The sequence below is a fragment of the Rhinopithecus roxellana genome, chromosome 10 (assembly GCF_007565055.1).
Source record: "Rhinopithecus roxellana isolate Shanxi Qingling chromosome 10, ASM756505v1, whole genome shotgun sequence".
In the NCBI taxonomy this organism is placed as follows: domain Eukaryota; kingdom Metazoa; phylum Chordata; class Mammalia; order Primates; family Cercopithecidae; genus Rhinopithecus; species Rhinopithecus roxellana.
In genome coordinates this window covers 101041235-101066940 of record NC_044558.1, presented here as the reverse complement: position 1 = coordinate 101066940, position 25706 = coordinate 101041235, and the positions used below count along the sequence as shown (strand labels likewise).

At 38.2% G+C, this 25706-nt stretch overlaps 1 protein-coding gene across 4 annotated transcripts in view; it reads right to left on the bottom strand.

The window, feature by feature from the left end:
* The window catches only part of SLC41A2 (solute carrier family 41 member 2), a 145340-nt gene that overhangs the window by 97431 nt on the left and 22203 nt on the right, over positions 1 to 25706 (bottom strand). For all 4 annotated transcript variants that reach the window (XM_030939674.1, XM_030939673.1, XM_010357302.2 and 1 more), the window contains exons 2-3: positions 14023 to 14744; positions 3 to 110 (exon numbers count right to left, since the gene is read on the bottom strand). In XM_030939674.1, coding sequence (XP_030795534.1) covers positions 3 to 110; positions 14023 to 14577 — 663 coding nt within the window. In that variant the 5' untranslated portion in view covers positions 14578 to 14744. The remainder of the gene's footprint in view (positions 1 to 2; positions 111 to 14022; positions 14745 to 25706) is intronic.

The following is a 25706-nucleotide window of genomic DNA, read 5'->3' as shown; positions in this document are numbered from 1 at the left end:
ACTGCAGTGGATAATCTGGATGCCAATGTCATTTCCAAGTTTCCTTTGAGACCAAGAAGTGCCGGGACTAAAATGAAAACTTCTGTAACTTTTCTGAACACCTCCCAGTGCTGTAAGAAAAATAAAATAAAATTTTCTGGCACTCTTTAAAAAATACTTTAGAACAAAGACATTTCTAAAAATCTCAGTTTTTTTCCCAACTTGGCATCTACATTTTGAATAACTACACAGTTCATGTAATCAGTGAGCACCTAGCTTAACCCCATTCTCCTGAGCTCTGAAGCTCCAAGTCACTTTAGAAGATGCAGTTAGAGCTGGGAGTCAGCTGATATGTTGCTACAATCCACTCTACATCTACTTGTTACATAAGCCTTATATTCCTTTATCCCTTTATGATGACAATCGTTAGACTGGCTAGTGGTTAAGAGCACAGACTCTGGAACCAGACAATTGATTTGAATCTTGCTTCCAATACTAATTAGAACAAACCCACTGGAAAATTACAGTGCTATTACTATCTAATTTCACAAATGAAGGAATAAAGACTCAGAGAGATTAAATTATTTCCCCAAGATCAAAAGATGGGACCTAGAGTCAACCCCAGGAGTTCTAAGTAATCCCATGTTTTGATCCCCATTTTAAGGTGTGAGGCAGAGAGGTTCATAAAAACAGCTCTAAACTGGAAATAAGGTTTGTGCTTCTAGCCATGGATCTGTCATAACTTGGCTTTATGATCCTGGATGACTCATGTATCTTTCTGATCTCAATTACTTCATCCGTTAAATGAAAATAATATCCGTCCTGTCTAGCCTTTGGAGAAATACCATGTATAAATGAAAAATAAACTTCTAATCTCCCCAACCAATGGAATAGACCCCCTTCTCAGCCAAGGGCATTCCAAAGCAAACCTGAAAAACTAGCTTAGGCCATGATGGAAAGGGGGTGGGTCAGACATGCTTCATTATATCCTCCTCCCTTTAAAACACAGGCACAACTGACCAACATTAACACTAAAACAGAGATCTTAAGACTGACAAAATAGACTCTTTGTAGCAATGAGATACCAAATTCCAAACTGTCTCTAGTATAGCACCACATGACAGCAGACCCTGAATGAAACCAAAGTATTTCACCCCAAAATATATTTATTTGACATATTTTTTAATGGCCCTGCAAAGCTGTCTCTCGTGGAGAAAATCTACACTCTGTAGCAAAACCTTTTCCCTTTTCAGGTCTTTTCCTAATCCAGGAGAGATTAAGAATCTGGCAACTTTTTAAGTCTGATAAGAAACATTTACCATCTATTCTCTCTGAAGCCTGCTACCTGGAGGCTTCATCTGCATAGTAAGAACCTTGGTCTCCACGACCCCTTATCTTAACCCACATATTCCTTTGTACTGATTCTACGTCTTCAAATAATTTAGTTCTTTAAACCAATTGCCAATCAGAAAATCTGTGAATACACCTATGACCTGGAAGCCCCCACTACATTTTGAATTACACAGTTCACGTAATCAGCGAGCACCTAGCTTAACCCCATTCTCCTGAGCTCTGAAACTCTGAATCACTTTAATAGATGCAGTTAGAGTTGGGAGTCAGCTGATATGTTGCTACCACCCACTCTACATCTACTTGTTACACAACCCTCATATTCCCTTATATTGATTCCAGGTCCCACACTCCTGAACCAAACCAATGTATAACTTACATGTATTGATTGATGTCTGCCTGTAACTTCTGTCCCCCTAAAAATGTATAAAATCAAGATACAACCCGACCATATTGGGCACATGTTCTCCGTACCTCCTGAGGCTGTGTCACAGGTCATGATCTGTAACCCTGGCACAATAAACTTCTAAATTGAGACCTGTCTTGGATGCTTTTTGGTTTACATATGATAATAAAAATAACATATATTAAACTAACAGATATTAAAGAGACATATAAAGATATTAAAGATACAAATATCTTAATAATACAAAGTGACATTTTATAGGTGCTATTAAAAGGCGATTGTCCCAGTAAGAGATTTTATGAGCTAGGCATATTAACTTTATGTCAAAAAGTATCAAAAATACACGTCATGAATACCAGGACAGATGAGAAAAGTAAAACTTATTATCTATCAGATAAATGAAGGAAAATTTCAATTTGTTTCCAAACTTTCCCTAGGCTATTCCAAATAGATGTACAACTGGGGGGCCTAAAGAGACCTCAGAAAATATTTATCAGATCAGTCTTCTGTAAAATCCTGCTTCAAAGAGTTCACAAGAGAAATCCCTCTAACTGGGTTCAAGCCAATTAAGGATGGGCCTAAAAAAGCACTGGGGGGGGGGGGGATTCAATGGCACCCTAGATTATTAGTCTTAAAAACTAACCATCAAACAATTTTGTCCATGTTTACAATGGGCTGATGATTCTGATGTGCAAGTGAAATATGTATCTTTCAAAGACGTTGGTAGCAATGATGATGATGAATAACAGATAATAATAATAATAAATATGAATAATATCTAACATTCACTGATTGTTATGTTCCAGGCACTTTTCTTTAGACTCACTCACTTAATCTTCACAACAAACCTGAGAGATAGGTATGATTTTCATCAGATCCCAGATATAATTCAGAATACCTTTTACCTAGGTCATCATTTCATGACACCTGCTATGATACCATGAAGCATGTATTTGGTCTTCAATCCTGTTTCCTGGCATATATCTAAAATCGTTAGAATCTCCAAAGTGATGTCTTTGTGTATGCTGATTGACGACAGCTGGCAGCCCCAGGCAGCTTCATGATGGGGGCTGGTCACCAGAAAGACCAAGGCATGATTAGAGGACTGGGACTTTCAAACTAACCTCACCCACACAAACACCTTTGGGGAGGATGGAGGGACTGAAGGTTAAGTTGACCACTGATGACCAGTGGTTTAATCAGTCATGCCTACATAACGAAGCTTCATAAAAATCCAAAAGGACTTGGTTTGGAGAGCTTCCACACAGCTGAACATTTGGAAGTTCCTGGATGATGGAGCACACAGGAGGGCATGAAAGCTCCGTGCCTCTGCCCCCATACGTTGCCCTACATATTTCTTCATCTGTATTCTTTGTAATATCCTTAATGATAAACAGGTAAACATAAGTGTTTGCCTGAGTTCTGTGAGCTGCTTCAGCAGACCAATCAAACCCAAAGAGGAGATCATGGGAACCCCAGCTTGAAGCCAGTTGGTCAGAAATTCTGGCGGCCAGGACTTGCATCTGGTATCTCAAGAGGTGGACAGTCTTTTGGACTGAGCCCTCAACCTGTGGGATCTGATGCTACCTCTGGATAGATAATGTCAGAATTGAATTGGAGAACACTAATTCTGCATCAACCAGTGTCTGCTGCATAACTGACTGCTTGCTAGTGTGTGGGGTTAAACCCCCATACATTTGGTCACGGAAGTCTTCTGTGTTGGTTGTTGCACCATGAAAGCATCACAAGCCATCACGATTTAGACCTGCTAGAATGCACGCCTATAGGTTACTCCCTTTGGTTATTCTTTCCACATTCAATTCGAATGAAATACTTATGTGAGAATTACTATGAAATACTTAACTCGTTAGCATTGGTGTGACAACAGTAAGAGTTATGAATTATTGATTTCCCATATTGTGCCAAAAAATTTTCCATTATTTTCTCCATACTAGTGAGAAATAAAAATCCAAATCCCCCCAAAGCAACTGAAAGAACCCTCTCCCAGCCAAGAGGACCCCAGAGTAACCTTGAAAACTGAGTTATCGGCCAGGACAGCACGGGAGATCAACAACCACATCCCATTATACCCCTTCCCTTGTTAACTGCCAAAACGCTTTCTTCCTAAGGGCTAAACAAAAATCAACCTTTTCAAAAGACTCCACTGTTGATCTTGACTGCTTCCACCCTCTTTTGTAGTTTCAACAAAACAACTGACCAGCACTCCTTCCTGATAAGAGACCACCAATCACAGAGTGGTTCTGGCCAGTCTACATGCAACTCATGAAGAGGTATGAAGTTCCACTGTACATGCACACGTTTCTCTTTTTACAAATATTCATGATTCCTCTCATAGAATATTAAACATGTACATTTGGCCACCCCACTCAGCCTAAATTCCTATTTCCTTTTTCCCCTCCTTTGAAGTGTCTGTTTCTGGCTTCTGACTAGAGGCTATGCTTCCCAGCCTGTCAGAATGGCCACCTTGCAGGCTGCAACCCTGTATGAGATATAAAGCTCTCCTTTCCAAATTTATGTACCTCATCATTCAAAAGTTAACACCAGGTCAGGCAGTGGCTCACGCCTGTAATCCCGATACTCTGGAAGGCCAAGGCAGATGGATCACTTGAGGTCAGGAACTCAAGACCAGCCTGGCCAATGTGGTGAAACCCCATCTCTACAAAAATCAGCTGGCATGGTGGCGCGTGCCTGTAATCCCAGCTCCTCAGGAGGCTGAGGCAGGAGGATCGCCTGAACCTGGGAGGCAGAAGTTGCAGTGAGCTGAGATTGCGCCAGTGCACTCCAGTCTGGGTGACAGGGTGAGACTCTGTCACACACACACAAAAAAAGTTGCCACCACCTGATGTGCTTGCAGAAGTTCCCAAACTTTCTCAGTTCATGGCATGCTTCGTATCTGAGAAGTATTTTCATAGCATCCTTAGGACAAAAAGAATACCTAACAATCCTATGTATTAAGTAATTAGGTCCAAACAACTTAATAAATATTTATTTCCTAACACTTTAGTAACCATTTGAGGAACTTATACAGGTAATCTGAAAGAAAAAAATAGTATTTTATGTCATTTTTTATAACCACAATTATTTACTAATGGGATATACGTACATGTTGGGCACTGCACAACTTCTCAAATGTTGGAATTGGAAACTGTCGCCCTCATTTCCTGTTTTATATTGATTTTTGTGTAACTCTTGCTGTTTATCACAGTGCTACTGAAAACACAGTTTTGCAAAGACATTATCATCCAAAGAAATGGAGTGTGATCTAATGTTGAAATGTTAAGCCACCTTGAGCTAGTAGTCTGTAGTGCATCCAGGAGACATTGTGTTTCCCTCGAAAACTTAAAATATCCCACAGTAACCCTGGGGTGTCTCGACACACAACTGGGAACTATGAGAAGAGCGGGAAGTAGTATGCACAGGGGTCAACAGCAAGGGCTCTAGAGTGAGATCACCTTCACTGAAATTCTGACTGTACAACGTACTGTGTGATTTGTGCAAAACTATGCTTTACTTTCTGCATCCAAAATATGGACATACTTGTACTACCTCAGAAGATTCTGCTCATGACTGTGCCTGCACATATTAATTAATTGAGTGTTTATTAGCTGTAAGACCAGGATGCATTATCAGTTAATTTTCCTGTCAAGAGGACATAATGCAGAAAATGTCCAGAGAGGGAATGCTGAGGCAGCTAGTGGCAAAAATAATGTTCACTTACTAACAAATTTCACCATGATCCAGTTTGTGCTCTGGGGCTATGAACCTGCCCTAAAGTATGACTTCTTGTCATACCTAACTTTGCACGTGCATAAATGCAGAAACTGAGGTATACATCTACAAGTCAAACATAATGTCAGATTACTTACATAAATACTAGACTTAACACCTAAAAATCTGTTTAAATCCACAAGAATAAACAAAAATGAAAATTAAAAATAATAAGTTGAAGAACACTTCTATAGACTCCTAACTTTAAAATGACAGAGAACATTTTTTAATTGGTAAAAGGTTATGCAGTTAAAAAAAAATACATACCCCAAATCCTTATATATGGAAAAAAATTTTATTGTCATTTAAACTTAGTTTGAAAATAAACCTATTCACTTTTAAACATACGACAAAATGACCAACTTCAATCATAATCATAGAAATACAAATGAAAAGGTGAAAAATTTTCATTGATGAGTTGGTAAAGATCAAAATGTTGGAAAATACACTTTTGCTAAGACTATAAGGAAATAGGCACTCTTTTGCGCTGCTTGTGAAAATGTAAAGGTTTAACTTCTTTGGTGGAATCTGATAATACCTATCAAATGTAAAATGACCATAATTTTGACTCAGAATTCTACTTCTAGGAATTTGACCTATAAACAAACTTGCATATGAGTTCAAAAACACACCCATATAATAACTCTTCTTCATCACTGTTCGTAACAGTCAAAGATTTGAGGCAATTAAAATCCCCTTCAAAAAATAAAAATAAAAATAAAATCCCCTTCATAAGGTAACTTGGCAGATTAATTATGATACATCTTTATATAAGTGCATTATCTGTCTGAGAAGAATTTGGTAAATCTGTGTGTACCTACATTGAAAGAGCTCTAAGACAAATTAAGAAGGTCAAAGTGAAGAGCTATATTATAGAGTGTTATTTGGTTTTTGTTTTTTGGAAAATACATATATTAATGCAAATACATGCATTTCATATCTGTTGAAGGAGATACCAAAAAAAAAAAAAAATAAAACCTGTCATTTCTATGGAAAGGCCCAGGGTAAGCGTGCATACCGCAGAGGAGAGACTTTTTTCTCCATCATTTATGCTTTCATACTGCTTAAATATGCTTAACCAGGTACACATATTACTTTTTTTAATTAAACTTTTTATTTTGAAGTAATTTTAGACTCACATGCAATTATAAAAAACTAATACAGAGAGATCCCATGTAACCCTTACCCCGTTTTTCCCCAATGGTATCTTGCAAAACTACAGTATAATATCATAACCAAGATATTGGCCATCCTGGCTAACACAGTGAAACCCCATCTCTACCAAAAAAAAAAAAAAAAAGAAAAAAAATTAGCTGGGCATGGTGGTAGGCACCTGTAGTCCCAGCTACTAGGGAGGCTGAGGCAGGAGAACGGCGTGAATCTGGGAGGTGGCGCTTGCAATGAGCCAAGATCATACCACTGCACTCCAGTCTGGGCAACAGAGCAAGACTCCATCTCAAAAAACAAAAAATTAGTTGGGTATGGTGTCACATGCCTGTGGTCACAACTACTCAGGAATTGAGGTGGGAGGATCACTTGAGCCCAGGAATTTGAAGCTGGGCTCCAGCCTGGGAGAAAGAAATTCTGTCTCTTAAAAAAACAAGAAGGAAGAAAAGAAACAAAGATTGTCTACAAGCTATAAAAAACTACCTTGAGAGACCAAATCTAATAATTATTCGTATTCAAGAGGGAGTTGAGCAAGAGCAAGGGATAGAAAGCTTATTAAAGGAAATAAAAACTGAAAACTTTCCAAAACTTGAGAAAGCTATAAATATCCAGATACAGTAAGGTCAGAGAACACCAGATTTGACCCAAGTAAGACTACGCCAAGGCATATAATAATAAAATCTCAAAAGTCAGAGAGAGAATCCTAAAAGCAGCAAGAGAAAAAGAAGAAATAACACATAAAGGAGCTCCAGGTCATCTGGCAACAGACTTTTCAGCAGAAACCATACAGGCCAGAAGGAGGTGAAATAACATTTTCAAAATCCTGAAAGGAAAAAAAAAAAAAAAAGCTACCATCCAAGAATACTATATCCAGCAAAGCTATCCTTCAAATATGAAGGAGAGAAAGTTTTTCCCAGACAAACAAAAGCTGGGAGCATTCAGCACCACTAGATTTGTCTTATAAGAAATACTAAAGGGAGTTCTTTGACCTGAAAGAAAAAAACACTAATGTGCAAAAAGAAAACATTTGAAGATATAAAATCCACTGGTAAAATTAAGTGTACAGCAAAACCAAGAACACTCTAATACTGTAATTAGGGTGTGCAATCTGCTCATAACTCTAGTATGAAGCCTAAATCACAAATCTATCAAAGACAATAATAGCTACAGCAACCTGTTAAGAAATAGGCAATATAGGCCGGGCGCGGTGGCTCAAGCCTGTAATCCCAGCACTTTGGGAGGCCGAGACGGGCGGATCACGAGGTCAGGAGATCGAGACCATCCTGGCTAACATGCTGAAACCCCGTCTCTACTAAAAAATACAAAAAACTAGCCGGGCGAGGTGGCGGGCGCCTGTAGTCCCAGCTGCTTGGGAGGCTGAGGCAGGAGAATGGCGTAAACCCAGGAGGCGGAGCTTGCAGTGAGCTGAGACCCGGCCACTGCACTCCAGCCTGGGCGGCAGAGCGAGACTCTGTCTCAAAAAAAAAAAAAAAAAAAAAGAAATAGGCAATATAAAAATGTGAAAATCAGAATAACAAAAGGTCAAAATGGAGGGGGCAGAGTTAAAGTGTAGTTTCTTAGTTTTTTTCTTTGTTTCTACTATTTTCTTTGTGATCAAAGATAAGTTGTCATCTCCTTAAAATAACATTATAAGATTTTTTGTTAAGCCTTATGGTAACCACAGTGTAAAAATCTATAACTTATTCACTAAAAATAAAAAGCAGCAAATTAAAATATGCAACTAGAGAAAAAACACAAAGGAATCACAGAGGAAGACAGTAAGAAAGGAAGAGTTACAAAACAGGTAGAAAATAAGCAACAAAATGTCAGTTGTAAGTCCTTACTTATCAATAATAATACTGAATGTAAATTACTCGGTTCTCCAATGAAAAGGCATAGAGTGGCTAAATGGGTAAAGAAATAAGACCCAGGTTTCTGCCTACAAGAAACCCACTTCATCTATAAAGACACACCTAGACTGGAGGTGAAGCAGTAGAAAAATATATTCCATGCAACTAGAAACAAAGAAAAGAGCAAGGAGTAGCTATATTTATACTAGATAGAATAGACTACAAATCAAAGACAGGAAAAGAGAAAGAGAGACTACTGTATAATGATAAAGGGGTCAATTCAGCAAGAAGACATAACAATTACATACATAATATATATATTATATATATCCACCCAACACCAGAGCTTCTAAGTATATAAAGCAAACATTTATAAATCTAAATTAGAGAGAGAGATAGACTACAATACAATAATAGTAGGGGACTTCAATACTCAACTCTCAATAATGAACAGATCAGTCAGACAGAAAATCAACAAAGAAACACTGGAGTTAAACCACACATTAGACCAAACAGGCCTAACTGACATTTAGAGAACATTTCACCCTACAGCTACAGAAGATACATTTTTTCATCAGCACGCAGAGCATTCTACCAGAATAGATTATATCTTAAGCCACAAAATATTCTCCACAAATTCAATAGACTAGAATCAATAAGATGAACCTCAGAAACTACACAAACACGTAGAAATTAAACCACATGCTTCTGAGTGACCAATGAGTCAATTAAGAAATTAAGAAGGAAATTTAAGATTTAAAATTTTCTTGAAACAAATGAAAATGAAAATACAACATGCCAAAATCTATGGAATACAGCAATAGCAGTATTAAGAGGAAAGTTTATAACAATAAATACTATGTGAAAAAATTGAGGCCAGGCGTGGTGGCTCATGCCTGTAATCCCAGCACTTTGGTAGGCCGAGGCAGGCGGATCACGACGTCAGGAGATTGAGACCATCCTGGCTAACACGGTGAAATCCCCTATCTAACAAAAATACAAAAAATTAGCGGGGTGTGGTGGCGAGCGCCTGTAGTCCCAGCTACTCGGGAGGCCGAGGCAGGAGAAAGGCGTGAACCTGGGAGGCGGAGCTTGCAGCAAGCCAAGATCACGCCCCTGCACACCAGCCTGGGCAACAGAGCAAGACTCCGTCTCAAAAGAAAAAAAAAAAAAAAAACAGACTTCAAATAAACAACTTAACAACGCACCCCAAGGACTAGAAAAGCAAGAACAATCCAAACCCCAAATTAGTAGAAGAAAAGAAATAATAAAGATCAGAGCAGAAATAATGAAATTCAGACTAAAAAATACAGATGGGTTAAACGAAAAGTTATTTTTTGAAAAGATAAACAAAATCAACAAACTTTCAGCTACACTATGAAAAAAAGAGAGAAGTCCCAAATAAGTAAAATCAGAAATGAAAAAAGATTCATAACAACTGAGACCACAAAAATACAAAGAATCATCAAAGACTATTATGAACAACTATACACCAACAAATTGGAAAACGTGCAACAAGGATAAATTCTGGACACATATGACTATTGAATCATGAAGAAATACAAAAACCTCAAGAAACCAGTAACCAAACATAAGCCTCATTTCGTACTCTACACAAAAATCCATTCCAGGGAGGGAATGATCTAAACGTAAGAGCAAAACAACAAAGCTTCAACAAAGTAATGATTACCAAAGTAATGAGTATCTTAATTACCACAGGGTATGGAAAGATTTCTTAGACAAGAGACATAAAATACAAACTATATAAAAAGAACTATTTCAAAATTAAGAACTTCTGCCACAGAGGAGAGAAAAGGTGTTAATATATAGCACTAAAAGGCTCATATCCAAAATATAACTCTTACAAATCTATAAGAAAAACAAGTAACAGCTCTCATAAATTTATAAGTAAAACAAATAGAAAAATGGACAAAAAAAGCTTTACAGTAATATCCAAATGGTCAGTATACATCATTAGTCACCACAGAAATCTCCATTAAAACCACAATGAGATACCACTCCACATGTGCCAGAATTTCTAAAAATAAAAAGACTACTGATTCCAAGTAGAAATAAGAATATAGAGTATTGAGATCTCTCATACTCTGCTAATTAGACTGTAAATTCATACAACCAATGTGGAAAATCATATGACATCTACTAAATTTGAGTATCTCCATATCCTAAGACCTGGAAATTCCATCTCTACATACATACCCAAAAGAATTTCATGAATATGTGCATCAAGAGTCTGGAAGCAGCCAGGTGTGGTGGCTCACGCCTGTAATCCCAGCACTTTGGGAGGCTGAGACAGTCGGATCACCTGAGGTTGGGAGTTCGAGACCAGCCTGACCAACATGGAGAAACCCCGTCTCCACTAAAAATACAAAATTAGCCAGGCGTGGTGGCGCATGCCTATAATCCCAGCTACTCAGGAGGCTGAGGCAGGAAAACTGCTTGAACCTGGGAGGTGGAGGTTGCGGTGAGGCAAGACTGCACCATTGCACTCCAGCTTCACAACAAGAATGAAATTCTGTCTCAAAAAAAAAAAAAAAAAAAAGTCTGGAAGCACCATTGCTCCCAATGTCCATCTGTAGCAGAATAGATACATTGTGGTATAGTATATCCATATAATGGATTACTATCCAGCAATGGAAATAAACTACAGTTTCATGAAATTTATATAATGTTGAGGGAAAAAAAGCCACACATACACACAAAAACATGTTCTATACTTCCATTATATAGTTTATAAAGAGTCAAGTAAAACCAAACTATGTTGTTTAGGGATACACACTTATAAAGACAAGCAAGGAGGTGCTTACCAGAAAATCAGATTAGTTATTACCTTTGGTGATGGGGACACAAAGTGCAGCAATTGGAAGAAGGCACAAGGAGGACTAAAGAAGCAGTACTGGCAAAATTATATTTCTTGAGCTGGTTGATAGTTATACAGTTGTTTATATTATGAAAATTCACTGAGATCTATTTTGTATTTTGTATACTCTAGATGTATTACATTTCAATTAAAAAGTTTAAAAGAACACATTCAAATAAAATATTTAAAAATATTTATATTATGTTTCTACAATGTTTAACAGTAAAGTTTAACATTATAAAATCCTTAGGGCTAGCACTGTAAAAGTTCATAAAATCATAAAAGGAACTTTTTCCAATTACATGTGTGCTGTCCTCTCAGTATCAGGAAGTAAGTCAACATTACTCCAGATACATAATGAGCTATGTAAATATTCTGCTAAGCTGTACTCTAACACCTTAGTCCTATAGATGTTACCATTCTATAGTTAAATACTGAGGGTTTCTTCAGAATAATTGGTATCTCAAGAAAAAATCCCAACCAAAACCAATCTATTTATTGTAGCAGCTGTGATACTACTATAAGAACTTACAACAATTATATTTCAAGTGAATGGAGGTTTGATATCTCTTTGGTATTATTATCTATTTAAAACTTTAATGTACTGCAATACAGTTCCTCTCATATCCTTTCTCCAACTGATGGCGGAAAAATGTTTCTATTTATGTACATTTTCCATTTAGATAAAAATATTACCTCTTGAATAGCATCTTAGAGTTACTAATAACCTGAGGTTCCTTTAGGGAAAAAACAATGAAAGATAAGAGCACATTACAGGATAATATGTCTAATACTTTCCCTTTCTATGACTGATAAACAAAAACTGACAGAATAAAATGTCACATTTTGGCAATTTATTACTTTAGAAAGACAATTATATAATAGGTATTTGGTAACCACAAGGCATTAAGAACACCTACAAATCTGCTAGACATGGTGGGTCACACCTGTAATCCCAGCACTCTGGGAGGCAGAGGCAGGCGGATCACTTGAGGTCAGGAGTTTGAGACCAGCCTAACCAACATAGTGAAACCCCACCTCTACTAAAAATACAAAAATTAGCGAGCCATGGTGGTGTGAGCCTGTGGTCCCAGCTACTCAGGAGGCTGAGGCAGGAGAATCACTTGAACCTGGGAGGCAGAGGTTGCAGTAAGCCGAGATCGTGCCACTGCACTCCAGCTTGGGCGACAAAGCTAGACTCCGCCTAAAAAACAACAACAACAACAACAACAAAAAACAAGAATATCTACAAATCAGTAAGTAGCACATAAATGTTAAAAATAAAAGATACAAAAACAATTCACAGAAAAAGAATGGTCAATAAACATATGACAATACGCTAAACATGAATAATAAAGAATGTTAATTAAAACATGATAACATTTTCCTGCCATTTGGCAAATATGAAAAAGATCAAGAAGACTCAATGTTGGCTGGGCACAGTGGTGCACACCTGTAATCCCTAGCACTTTGGAAGGCCAAGGTGGGAAGATGGCTGGAGTCCAGGAGTTTGAGACCTGCCTGGGCAACACAGCAAGACCTTGTCCCTAAAAAAATTTTTTTAAATTAGTGAGGTGTAGTGTGCCTGTAGTCCCAGCCACTCAAGAGGCTGAGGTGGGAGGGTCACTTGAGCCCAGGAGATTGAGGGTGTAGTGAGCTGGGCCACACAGTGAGACCCTGTCTCAAAAAAAAAAGAAATAAAATAAATACCCAATGTTGATATGGACATGAAAAAATAAAAGTACTCATATTTTGACAGTAGGAGTATAAATTGGTACAAATTTTTTAGAATGCAACTTGACAGTATCTACAAAATTTTAAACATAGATATTAATACATACCCTAATATCCAAAAATGCTGTTTTTAAATCTATCCTATGAAAATATTAGTATATGAATATATATCCTTATATTTATAAGGATAGTTATTACAGCACCAACAAGGAAGAAGGAGTAAGTAAATTTTGGTATATACATTGAATGGAATATCATGCACTCAGTTTAAAATGCAGAAAATGTTTTTGTACCAATTTGGAGAGATGTATTACTAAGCAATGAAAATAAGTTGCAGAAATATATATATAACATTTTATTTGTATTTTTGAATAAACTCTCTTATGCATATATGTAAGCACAGAAAAAAGCCTGCAAGTGTATACAACAAACACTTCACAATGGTAATCTCTGGAGAGGAGAAGAGTTTTGATTTGGAGATAAGGAATAGGAGAAACTTCATGTTTTATTTAATACCTTCTAATGTTTGAATTCAATTTAATGAGTATATATTAACTTTTATTTTAAAAGTAAGAAAGTATTTAAATATAACATTTTGGGAAGTTTTTCTTTTAACCAAGCTATTTTGGGGTCTGTAGAGAAGAGTTACTTTATAGTCAGAATAACTATTCTTTCAGAATTTCTAAAGAGGAAAAAGAAAAACTCCCACATAGAAATAGATTCTCTCCCAGAGTCAGCATCTGTTCATTTTACCAGGGATAAATTAAATCTAAAGTAAATGTTTGAGAGTAGTAACCTACAAAAAGCATTTTAAACAGAAATGGAATAACAAAAAAAGACAGTAAAGTTAAAGGAAGATGAAAACCCACCTGTACTATATCCAGTACCATGCCAGCTGAAACTGTTCCAAAACCAGCTAACAAAAAGGGCACAAGTATTTGCAATGCCATGATGCCACTGGATTCCTTTGGTAATTTTGGGGTCACTTCTACAATAGCATCTTCATCACCATCACTAGATATATCTTCATCTTGTAACATGGCAGTGGTTTCTGAAGTCTCCCTTTCATCACAGTAATTATAATTGGCATAGTCATCATACTTTTGGCTGCAGCTTGATGATGCATGCCCATTATTGGCATGAAAAGACTGCTCTGAGAAACTGTGATACTCCATGTGTTGCTCAGATCTATTACTAAAAGTCTGTACTGCAGTTGATAATCCATCTTGCCAAATGCCGTTTGCTTTTTTGTGCCTGTCTTCTTGGTTTTTCTGGTAAATTACTGGAACCATACTCAAGAGTAAATTTAAAAATTTGTCAGATTGAATTGTGTTTAAACGTAAAGTCCAATCTACAAAACCTCCTCCATTACTTGGACCACCACTTGTTTTATCGGTAATAGATCTTCCTTTACTATTAGTCATATTGTCATCACAAAAGACCCTGTACTCCTCAGATCTCAAGCTTCGTGAACCAGAGCAGATGAATCAGAACCACACGAACACTGGTTTAAATTAAGTTGTTGACTTCCTTGTGTAGAAAATATTTCCACTAATAAAAGATGTTCAGAAGTTCCACAGAAGAACTGGATCTGGAAAAACAAATAATTTTTAAAAATCAGATAAACAAGATAGTTTCAGCATCAAGATAGATACTTAAATTCTTACAAAGGTATTAAACACACATATTCTTAAACCAACCCTAAGGTACTGATACTACACTTTGTGGGCTTAAAACATAACTGCTTTGTGCCATACAACTTCTTTGTGTACAGAAATATAATACAGAGCTATTTTTGTGCTCAGTCTTGGTTAAAAGCATTTCTTATCTTTGCATACTTTCTGTGATCAATACCCACGTAAGGTCTTCAACTGCCTCTGAAATCCCACAGTGGACAAATGTTTTAAATAAAGTAATGGCTTTTATTACTATTGCAAGGACTCAGAATCAAATTGCTACCCTTTGCAAATGTCAGTACACAACAAAAGTAAGATATATGGCATTATACTTTAAACATTAAATAATAAACCATATTACTTTATTTACAATATAATATACATTTTATTATTAAGACATGAAGAGACAAGGATGATGTTTACTACAAAAACACTTGGTAGGTATCCTGAATACTATATAGGGCATTTATTTCACATATAAAATGAGGCTGGAGTCATATTTGTACTTCTGAGATAAAAAAACTCATTATAATTTATTTAGGAATATAATCCTTCTTTCATTTAGGAATAACAAAACTAAAAAGAAATTACAAATATTCATTTAAACCTCCATTTGCAACCCAGCCAGAAGAAAGCTTATGATGTACTTATTTATGCCCTGCTCTGTCCATTAATGGTTCTCAGTCTGCTCTGGCCCATAATCCCAGGGTAGGCCCCTGACTGGCTGGCCATTCAGTGACTAGAGTCTTTTTGAAGACTTTGAACTAAGAGACACAAACACATAACTGTGGCACATCAAAGAGTGATGGGCACTGAAGCTGCAAGGTCACCCACTACCTGACCAGGGGACAGTCTGACAATTGCTGCCATAGCTGGCAAGGCTTTCCAAGCTATCAGGTGTTTCTCAGAAACACCTAGACCTGTCTTATACTTCCAAGAGCATCCAAGACCAAAAAAATGGCACTGATTTGATAAGGGATGGGTGGCCCCAACACCTAACTGGACTGCGTTCCTGCCAAGCTAGACTGAGAATTGTTGCTGCTACTATTGCTTTTAATGAAAACTACTATATTCCTTAGTATTTGTTTCCAATGTCTTAGAATATCCAGCTCCTCTCTGGATAGGAAGATCAACAGCAAGGAGTGGTAAAGGGAGAAAGAGAAGGGGCTATGTAGGACATAAGTGGGTGCTAGGGCCTAGCTCATCAATTCTACCACTCACTCACTTTCCTTTCCTCTCTCTTGTGATTATGGAGAGGTCTGGGATCTGGGAATTACTTCTGGGGAACATTCTTAAAATATAGATTCCAGGACACCAGACCTACTGACTCAGAATGTCTGTGTTTGAGGCCCATAAATCTTTTTTATTTTTAACTTCTCCATGTGATGATTATGGTGCAGACTTCCTGTGGACTTGAACTGAGACTCTGATAAGTAGATTAAGCACTAGTTCCCATTTTTGCCACTTATAGGCTGCCCAGTATACAGAGAAAGTTGGTGTTTAAAGAAAATCAGATTTGGCCGGGCACAGTGGCTCACGCCTGTAATCTCAGCACTTTTGGAGGCTGAGGCGGGCGGATCACGAGGTCAGGAGATCGAGACTATCCTGGTTAACATGGTGAAATCCTGTCTCTACTAAAAATACAAAAAAATTAGCCGGGCGTGGTGGCAGGCACCTGTAGTCCCAGCTACTAGGGAGGCTGAGGCAGGAGAATGGCGTGAACGGGGGAGGCAGAGTTTGCAGTGAGCCAAGATGGTGCCACTAGACTTCAGCCTGGGAGACAGAGCAAGACTCCATCTCAAAAAAAAGAAAAAAGAAAATCAGATTAATGAAACCAATGGCCAGAGTGAAGCAGAGATGAAACCCTGTAGTCCCAGAAAGAGAGAAAAGGGGAGAGAGCCTTCCAGGTAATGAAAGGCTGAGCTATACATCTGGAACTTAGGAGATCCCCTGCAGCCTTACATGAGTTAGATTGAGTGGGTATCTGTTCCTTCAACTCCTTCAACTCTGTTCCTTCTACCTTTTTAAAAAGTAGTGAGTATTTCACTGCCCCAGTAGATCTTTAATCAAATAAAATGCAAAACAAACCCCAAAGGGATTGAGCTATAAGACAGTTCTATTCCACAGGAGGACCAGTGATAGGAAACTTCTTCCTCCTGATGCAGAATTTTCAGGATGATCAAAATGGAAATGCAGAGAAATGTAAGTAAACAAGAAAAAGAGATGACAGTGTCACCATTCAGCCATTCTAAAGTTCAGAAAGCTCAAAATCTGTGCTTTGAAAACCTGACCGACTATCAAAACTAGGTAGAAAAATGGAGAGGAGAGAAAGAAAACAAGGGGGAATTTCCCAAGACCAGTCATCTCAGAATTTCCCAAGATCAGTCATCTCTCAGAATATGTGCAAACATGGCTAAGCACGTAGTCAACACTGAGCTGGCCCGTGGGATCCAGATGCACAGACACATCCAGGTCATACTTTTGCTCCTAGTATTCTTACTTTAGTATAAGCTATTCGGAAGTTTAGATGGAGAGATGGATACTCAACCAAGGATACCATACACAGAGACCATCCAAATGTGTACAAAATTAAAAACAGAGTGCCTCCTGGAAAAAGGAAGCCCTGTAAGTGGAGCTCTGGGCTGGATTTTAGCCCACGCTCTGTCCCCTCAGCAAGCTCCTTCATGCAGTGCAGAATCTGCACAACCTCACACATCAGACTAGGTAGTTGGGTAAAATATGAAACTGTGCTTAAAGGACATAAAACACATATGGTGGGCAGATATTTTTTGTTGTTTGCTCAGCATCTTTTCCCAATTCCTTTAGCTAATGTTATCTCTATTACCTATGGCAAATCCATTTCCCTATTCCATGAGATTCTAGTAGGTATATCAATCACAGTACCCTACCCTGCAGACCACAATAATGTCAAGTGGTTCAAGGAGGATCTGAGTCCCTTCCTGGAATTGTATTTATATTTGCTGCTTACTATTTCCTGAGTGCCTACTAGATGCTGGGGCTACAGTAATGACACAAATAGGCACAGTTACTGCTCTGATGGATTTTACCTTGCAGTTGGAAGGAAAAACAATAATCAGGTAAGCAATTAAATAAAGGAGATAATTTGTGATAAAGGCTATGGAGGAAACAGTTGATTAAACAAACAATAAATGACTTACAGGGCTATTTCAGAGGGGAAGGCCTTTGCGGGAAGAAAGTTCTCATTTTCCTTTAGAATGACTTAATTCTGAAACTTTCTTTCACTATGTCTTCCTCCTCACAAAGCTCCCTCTACCACCACCACCACCATCACCACCACTTGGAAGAAAGCCATCTACATGAGAAGAGGATCTACAGAAAGAGGGAATCAGAGCTGAGGTAATGAGAGAGTCCTGACAACATAATTAGAATCTCTATACCATTTAGTTAAAACCCACTCCACTCCTATTCTTCCCAACTATAGGCCAATAAATCTCCTTCATTGCTTAAGCTACTCTGAGTCATGTTTCTGTCCTAACAGCTGGGTTTTTTTTTCTGTTTTTAAATAACGCAGTTTGAAAGTGCCAGGAATGACTTTGATACAAGTATATGCCACAGACCACATATCACCATCGTGCATTGAGGAAAATGTGGGCTGTTTAAAATTTTATCCTTCTTTTTATCTGGTTAATGAATAATTATCAGTTATTTCTTTTTTTTTTTTTTTTTTTTTTTTTTTTGAGACGGAGTCTCGCTCTGTCACCCAGGCTGGAGTGCAGTGGCCGGACCTCAGCTCACTGCAAGCTCCGCCTCCTGGGTTTACGCCATTCTCCTGCCTCAGCCTCTGAAGTAGCTGGGATTACAGGCGCCCGCCACCTCGCCCGGCTAGTTTTTTGTATTTTTAGTAGAGACGGGGTTTCACCATGTTAGCCAGGATGGTCTCAATCTCCTGACCTCGTGATCCACCCGTCTCGGCCTCCCAAAGTGCTGGGATTACAGGCTTGAGCCACCGCGCCCGGCCAATTATCAGTTATTTCAATGCTTGCTTATTGACAAGGTCTATTATCTCCTTAAGGATCCTTAAACTTTCTTCTTTTAACTAAATAAATCACCTGTTATAAACTTTTCTTGCTGAATAACGAATTACAATCAAAATAGCTTTGTGAGTAATCCTAAGCAAAAAGAACAAATCTGGAGGCACCACATTACCTGTCTTCAAACTACACTATAAGGATATAGTAGGCAGGGTGCAGTGGCTCATGCCTGCAATCCCAGCATTTTGGGAGGCCGAGTCAGGAGAACTACTTGAGCCCAGAAGTTGGAGACCAGCTTGAGCAACAAGGCAAAACCTTGTCTCTACAAAAAATACAAAAATTAGCTGGGCATGATGGTGTGCACCTGTAGTCCCAGCTACATGGGAGGCTGAGGTGGGAGAAGCACTGGAACCCTGGAGGTCAAGGCTGCAGTGAGCTGTAATTGCCTCATTGCTCTTCAGCCTGGGTGACACAGTGAGACTTTGTCTCAAAAAGAAGAAAAAAAAAAAAAGATACAGTAACCAAAACAGCATGATACTGGTATAAAAGTAGATATATAGACCAAAGGAAGAGAATAAAGAACCCAAAAATAAAGCCAAATACAACCAACTGATATTCAAGAAGCACACAAAAACATCAATTGGGAAAAGGACATTCTGTTCAACAGACAGTGCTGAGAAAATTAGACAGCCACATGTAGGAGAATGAAACTGGATCCCTCTCTCTCACCATATACAAAAATTAACTCCAAATGGATTAAAGACTTAAATCTAATACCTAAAGCCATAAAAATTATAGAAGAAAACCTAGGAAAAAACTCTTCTGGACATTCGTGTAGGCAAAGAACTTATGGCCAAGACCCCTAAAAGCAAATGCAATAAAAATAAATAAATAAATGAGACATAATTGAATGAAAAAGCTTTTGCAGAGCCAAAGAAACAATCACCAGAGTAAACACAACCTACAGAATGGGAGAAAACATTTGCAAATTATGCAGCCGACAAAGGACTAATATCCAGGATCTACAAGGAAGTCAAATCAGCAAGAAAAAAACAAATGATCCCATCAGAAAGTAAGTAAATGACATGAACAGACACTTCTCAAAAGAAGACATACAAATGGCCAACAAACATATTTAAAAAGTGCCCAAAATCACTAATCATCAGGGAAATGCAAACTAAAACCACAGTGAAATGCCGCCTAACCCCAGCCAAAACTGCCATTATTAAAGTGTCAATAAACAATAGATGTCATCATGGATGTGGTGAAAAGAGAATGTTTACATACTGCTGGTGGGAATGTAAATTTGTACAGCCTCTATGGAAAATAGCATGGAGAGTTCTTAAAGAACTAAAAGTGGATCTACCACCATTCGATTCAGCAATCCCACTACTGGGTATCTACCCAAAGGAAAAGAAGTCATCACATCAAAAAGACACCTGCACACATATGTTTATCTGTTTATTACAGCACAACTCACAACTGCAAAGATACGGAACCAACCTAAGTGCCCATCAATGAATTAGTGGATAAAGAAAATAAATATAAATATAAATACACACACACACACACACACACACATATACCATGAAATACTGCTCAGCCATAAAAAAAGAACAAAATAATGTCTTTTGCAGCAACTTGGATGGAGCTAGAGGCCATTATTCTAAGTGACGTAACTCAGGAATGGAAAACCAACTACTGCATGTTCTTAATTTTAAGTAGGAACTGAGCTATGGATATGCAAAGGCATACAGAGTGGTATAACGGACACTGGAGACTCAAAAAAGCGGAGGGTGGGAGGAGGGTAAAGGACAAAAACTACCTGTTGGGTACAATGCACACTACTTGGGTGATGGGTGCGCTAAAATCCCAGACTTCACCACTATACAATTCATCCATGTAGCCCAAAACTACTTGTACTTGTAAAGCTACTAAAAATAAAAGAAGTGTTTAAGTTTTATGGTCGATTTAAAATGGGCATTGTGCATATATACCACAAAATTAAAATCGTTTGTTCTGTATTTGTTATCCATCAATCCATCAATGAATGGAAAAAAAACAGTAAATTAAAAAAAAAAAAAAGAAATAAAATTGGGCAGTTTCCACTGGCTTTAATGTGCTTAAAGAGTGCCATTGAGATATTTATCTCTAGCTACTTTAATAAGTTATACTAATCTAATAGTAGCATAGTTGGGAAGAACCAGTGTCTTTAGAACTCCTAGTATTCTTACTTCAGTAAAGCTATTCAGAAACTTACATGGCTTAGGTTTAAATTCTGGACTCTCTTTGTAAACTATAAAGCAACAAATGCTTAGAAGAAAAGATCCACTACTTTATTCCTTAACAGCCAATATTTGTACAAGAGAGATGTTTAGAGAAAAAAAAAAAAGAGCATCTACAACAGGTACAGAAAGTAAAGTGCTTAAAATTGTGGCTTGGGATTCTATCTGCACTCCCATGTTCATTTCGGTATTGTTCACAATATCCAAGATATGGAAGCAATCTAGGTGTTCATCAACAGATGAATCGATAAATACAATGTGGTTTATAAACTACAATGAAATACTATTCAGCTTTAAAAAGTACGAAAATTCTGTAATTCTTGACAACATGGGTGGAACCAGAGGACATTATGCTAATTGAAATAAGCTAGGCACAGAAAGAAGAATATTGTACTTATGTGGAATCTGAAAAAGTTGATATCTTAAAAACAGAGAGTAGACAGGTGGTTACAATGGGTGGTGGGGAGGAGGAGGAATGGGGAAAGGAAAGTTGTTGATCAAAGGGTATAAAGTTTTAGTTACTGGGAAAGACAGTTTTTTTGTTTGTCTTGAGACGGAGTTTCGTTCTTGTTGCCCAAGCTGGAGTGCAATGGTGCAATCTTGGCCCACTGCAACCTCCACCTCCCAGGTTCAAGCAATTCTCCTGCCTCAGCTTCCTGAGTAGCTGGGATTACATGGGCATGCCACCATGCCCGGCTAATTTTTTGTAATTTTAGTAGAAATGGGGTTTCACCATGTTAGCCGGGATGGTCTCAAACTCCTGACGTCAGGTGATCCGCCCTCCTCAGCCTCCCAAAGAGCTGGGATTACAGGCATGAGTCGCAGCGCCTGTCCTGGAAGAGTAAGTTTTGGTGATCTATTGCACTGTATGTTGACCACAGTTAATAATGTATTCTATGTTTCAAAATGCCAAAAAAAAAACAGATTTTCAATATTCTCACCACACACACACAAAAATGATGTCAGTGAGGTGATGTATATGTTAGTTATCTTGATTGAATATTTTCTATAATGTATACATAGATCAAAATATCACATTACATATCATATATAGTTATTACTTATTAAAAATAAATAAAATTTAAGACTTATCTAAATTGCTCATGTACTGTGAATAAAAACATCAAGCATGATTCAAAAATCTTAGATTCAATTGGATGTAATAAATGTTATTTACTGGTTTTGTTCCAAAGACTCTTTAGGTGCTACGGGCAGACAACACAAAGACTACTCTGACCACAGTCATGTACTGCATAACAACATTTTGGTCAAGGATGGACCACATATATGATGGTGGTCCCATAAAATTATAATGGAACTCAAAAATTCCTATTGCCAGCCTGGGTGCAGTAGCTCATGCCTGTAATTCTAGCACTTTAGGAGGCCGTGCTAGGCGGATCACTTGAGGCCAGGAGTTTGAGACCAGCCTGGCCAACATGGCGAAACCCTGTCTCTAGCAAAAATACAAAAATTAGCTGGGCATGAAGGCACATGCCTGTAATCCCAGCTACTTGGGAGGCTGAACCATGAGAATTGGTTGAACCTAGGAGGCAGAGGTTGCAGTGAGCCAAGATCGTACCACTGCACTCCAGCATAGACAACAGAGCGAGATTCTGTCTCAAAAAAAAAAAAAAATTCCTGTTGCCTAGTGACATTGCAGTTGTCAAAATGTGATAGCATGAGGCATTAGCCACATGTTTGTGGTGATGCTGGTATAAACAAACCTACTGTGCTGCCAGTCATATAAAAGTATAATGTAGACAGTTATGTATATATAGTACATAATATTTGCCAATGATAATAAATAACGATTCTGCTACTGGTTTATGTATTTACTATACTATACCTTTTATACTATTTTAGCATGTATACCTGCTCCTTTGTGTACTACTGGCCCAGAAAACCTTGCAGTGGGGCAAGATGTGAAGGTGGAAGACAGTGATAGTGATGATCTTGACACTATGGAGGCCTATGCTAAGGTGTGTGTGTATTAGTCCATTTTCATGCTACTGATAAAGACATACCCAAGACTGGGCAATCTATAAAAGAGAGAGGTTTAGTTGGACTCACGTGGCTAGGAGGCCTTACAATCATGGCAGAAGGCAAGGAGGAGGAAGTCACATCTTACATGGATGGTGGCAGGCAAAGAGAGAGCTTGTACAGGGCAATTCCCATTTTTTAAAACCATCAGATCTCGTGAGACTCATTCACTCTCATGAGAATGGCGCAGGAAAGACCTGCCCCCATAATTCAGTCGCCTTCCACTGGGTCCCTCCCACAACACGTATGAATTATGGGAGCTACAAGATGAGATTTGGCTGGGGACACAGAGCCAAACTATATCAGTGTGTGTCTTAGATTTTAATTTAAAAGTTTTAAAAAGTAAAAGAAAAAAACAAAAATTGAAAAAAGTATATAGAATAAGGAGACAAAGAAGGAAAATATTTTGTGCAGCTGTACAATATGTGTGTGTTTTAAGCTAAGTATTATTACAAAAGAGTCAATATTTTTAATATTTAAGGTTTATAAAGTAGAAATGTTACAGGCTGGGTGCAGCGGCTCATGCTTGTAATCCCAACTCTTTGGGAGGCCAGGGCGGGAGTTTTCCTTGAGCCCAGGAGTTCAAGATTACAGTGAGCTACGATTGTGCACTGCACCCCAGTGGATGACAGAGCAAGACCCTGCCTCTAAACAATTATTTAAATTAAAATTGAAACAATGAAAAATTAAAAGTTACAGTAAGCTAGTTAGTTTAATACTAACAAAGAAAAATATGTTTGTATATTTTATGTAGCCTAAGTGTGTTTATAAAGTCTACAGTAGTGCACAGTAATGTCCTGGCCCTTCACATTCACTCACCCCTCACTTACTGACTCACCCAGAGCAAATTCTAGTACTGAAAACTCCATTCATGGTAAGTGCCCTATACAGGTGTATCATTTTTTATTTTTTTATACTGTGTTTTTACTATACGTTTTCTATTTTTAGATACACAAATACCATTGTGTAACAACAGGTTTATACAGCACATTACTGTACAGTAGCCTAGGAGCAACAGGCCATACTATATAGCCTTGGTGTGCGGTAGGCTCTACCATCTAGGTTTGTGTTAGCATACTCTATGATCATGCAGCGATGAAATGCATCTAACAACAAACACACTTCTCAGAATTTATTCCCATCGTTAAGCCCTTCATGAAGTGATGCTTGACTGTATTTAGTGCCTTAGATTCTTGGTATCAAAGTGTGGTCTCGCGTCCAATGGCATGGCATCAACTGGGAGACTAAGAAATGCAGGACCTCAGTCAGCTCTCATCCCAACTCAATCTCCTGAATAGAAATCTGCACTTTAAATGGTATCCCAAAGGATTTGGGTTACTTTGAGAAGCACCTCCTGATACATTCAAAAAGGAATCTCATTTATACCTAACATACCAGACATTTGATATTATCAGGCTTTCAAGCGTGAACAAGGATGTAAGCAGTGGTAATGCATACAGCCCTACTTGTGCAAGTATAAACTGCCAAAACCACTTTGGAAAACAATTTGGCATTATCTACTGAAACTGAGAGGCATGTACCCCACAATCCAGCATTTCCATCCTTAAATCCCTGCCCTGAGGAAATTCACACTGTACACCGGAAGACACATGAAAGAATGTTCTTGGTAGCATTATTCATACTAGAAAAAAAAAAGGAATTAATCTATGAGAAAGGATAAATTGTGGCATATCAATACAATGGAATATAAAAATAAGGTTATGATAAACACACATTTCAAGAGAGTGCTTACATTTGGTGAAGTGATACAAAAGCACCCAGGAGGTTCCAAAGGTATTGGTTATATTTTTTAAGTTTGATGGTGGGTATCTAGTGCTTGTTATTTTTCAAATTGTGCATATACAAGACTGCTTTAATGTGATTGATACTGTGACGGATGTTATTATTGCTCCCCATTACTGCTCCCCTCCTACAGGAGGATTCTTGTCCCTACCTGTTGCCATGTTATTTGCAGGGACTATAGGAAAAGTATACTTCCTCATCTGCAATAGCATCAGGTTTGGCCATGGGACTCCCTTTAGCCAATAGAATAAGAGCAGCAGCAACACCTACAAACAGAAACAATTCAGCTATGTCTCTTTGCTCCCTCTGTCATGAGAATGGTATGTCCTAGGCAGTTGCTGCTTCTTCAGACTGGGTCCCAAGACAAAGACACATGGAGAGATACAGCGACCACAGCCACCCCACATCAATCCACAGGCTACACATAACAGGAGAAAGAAATAAAGCTTTGTCCCGGAAAGCCACTGAGAGTTTGGAATTTTTTTTTTTTTTTTTTTTTTTTTGAGACAGAGTCTCGCTCTGTCGCCCAGGCTGGAGTGCAATGGCCGGATCTCAGCTCACTGCAAGCTCCACCTCCGGGTTTACGCCATTCTCCCGCCTCAGCATCCCGAGTAGCTGGGACTACAGGCGCCCGCCACCTCGCCCGGCTAGGTTTTTGTATTTTTTAGTAGAGACGGGGTTTCACAGCGTTAGCCAGGATGGTCTCGATCTCCTGACCTCGTGATCCGCCCGTCTC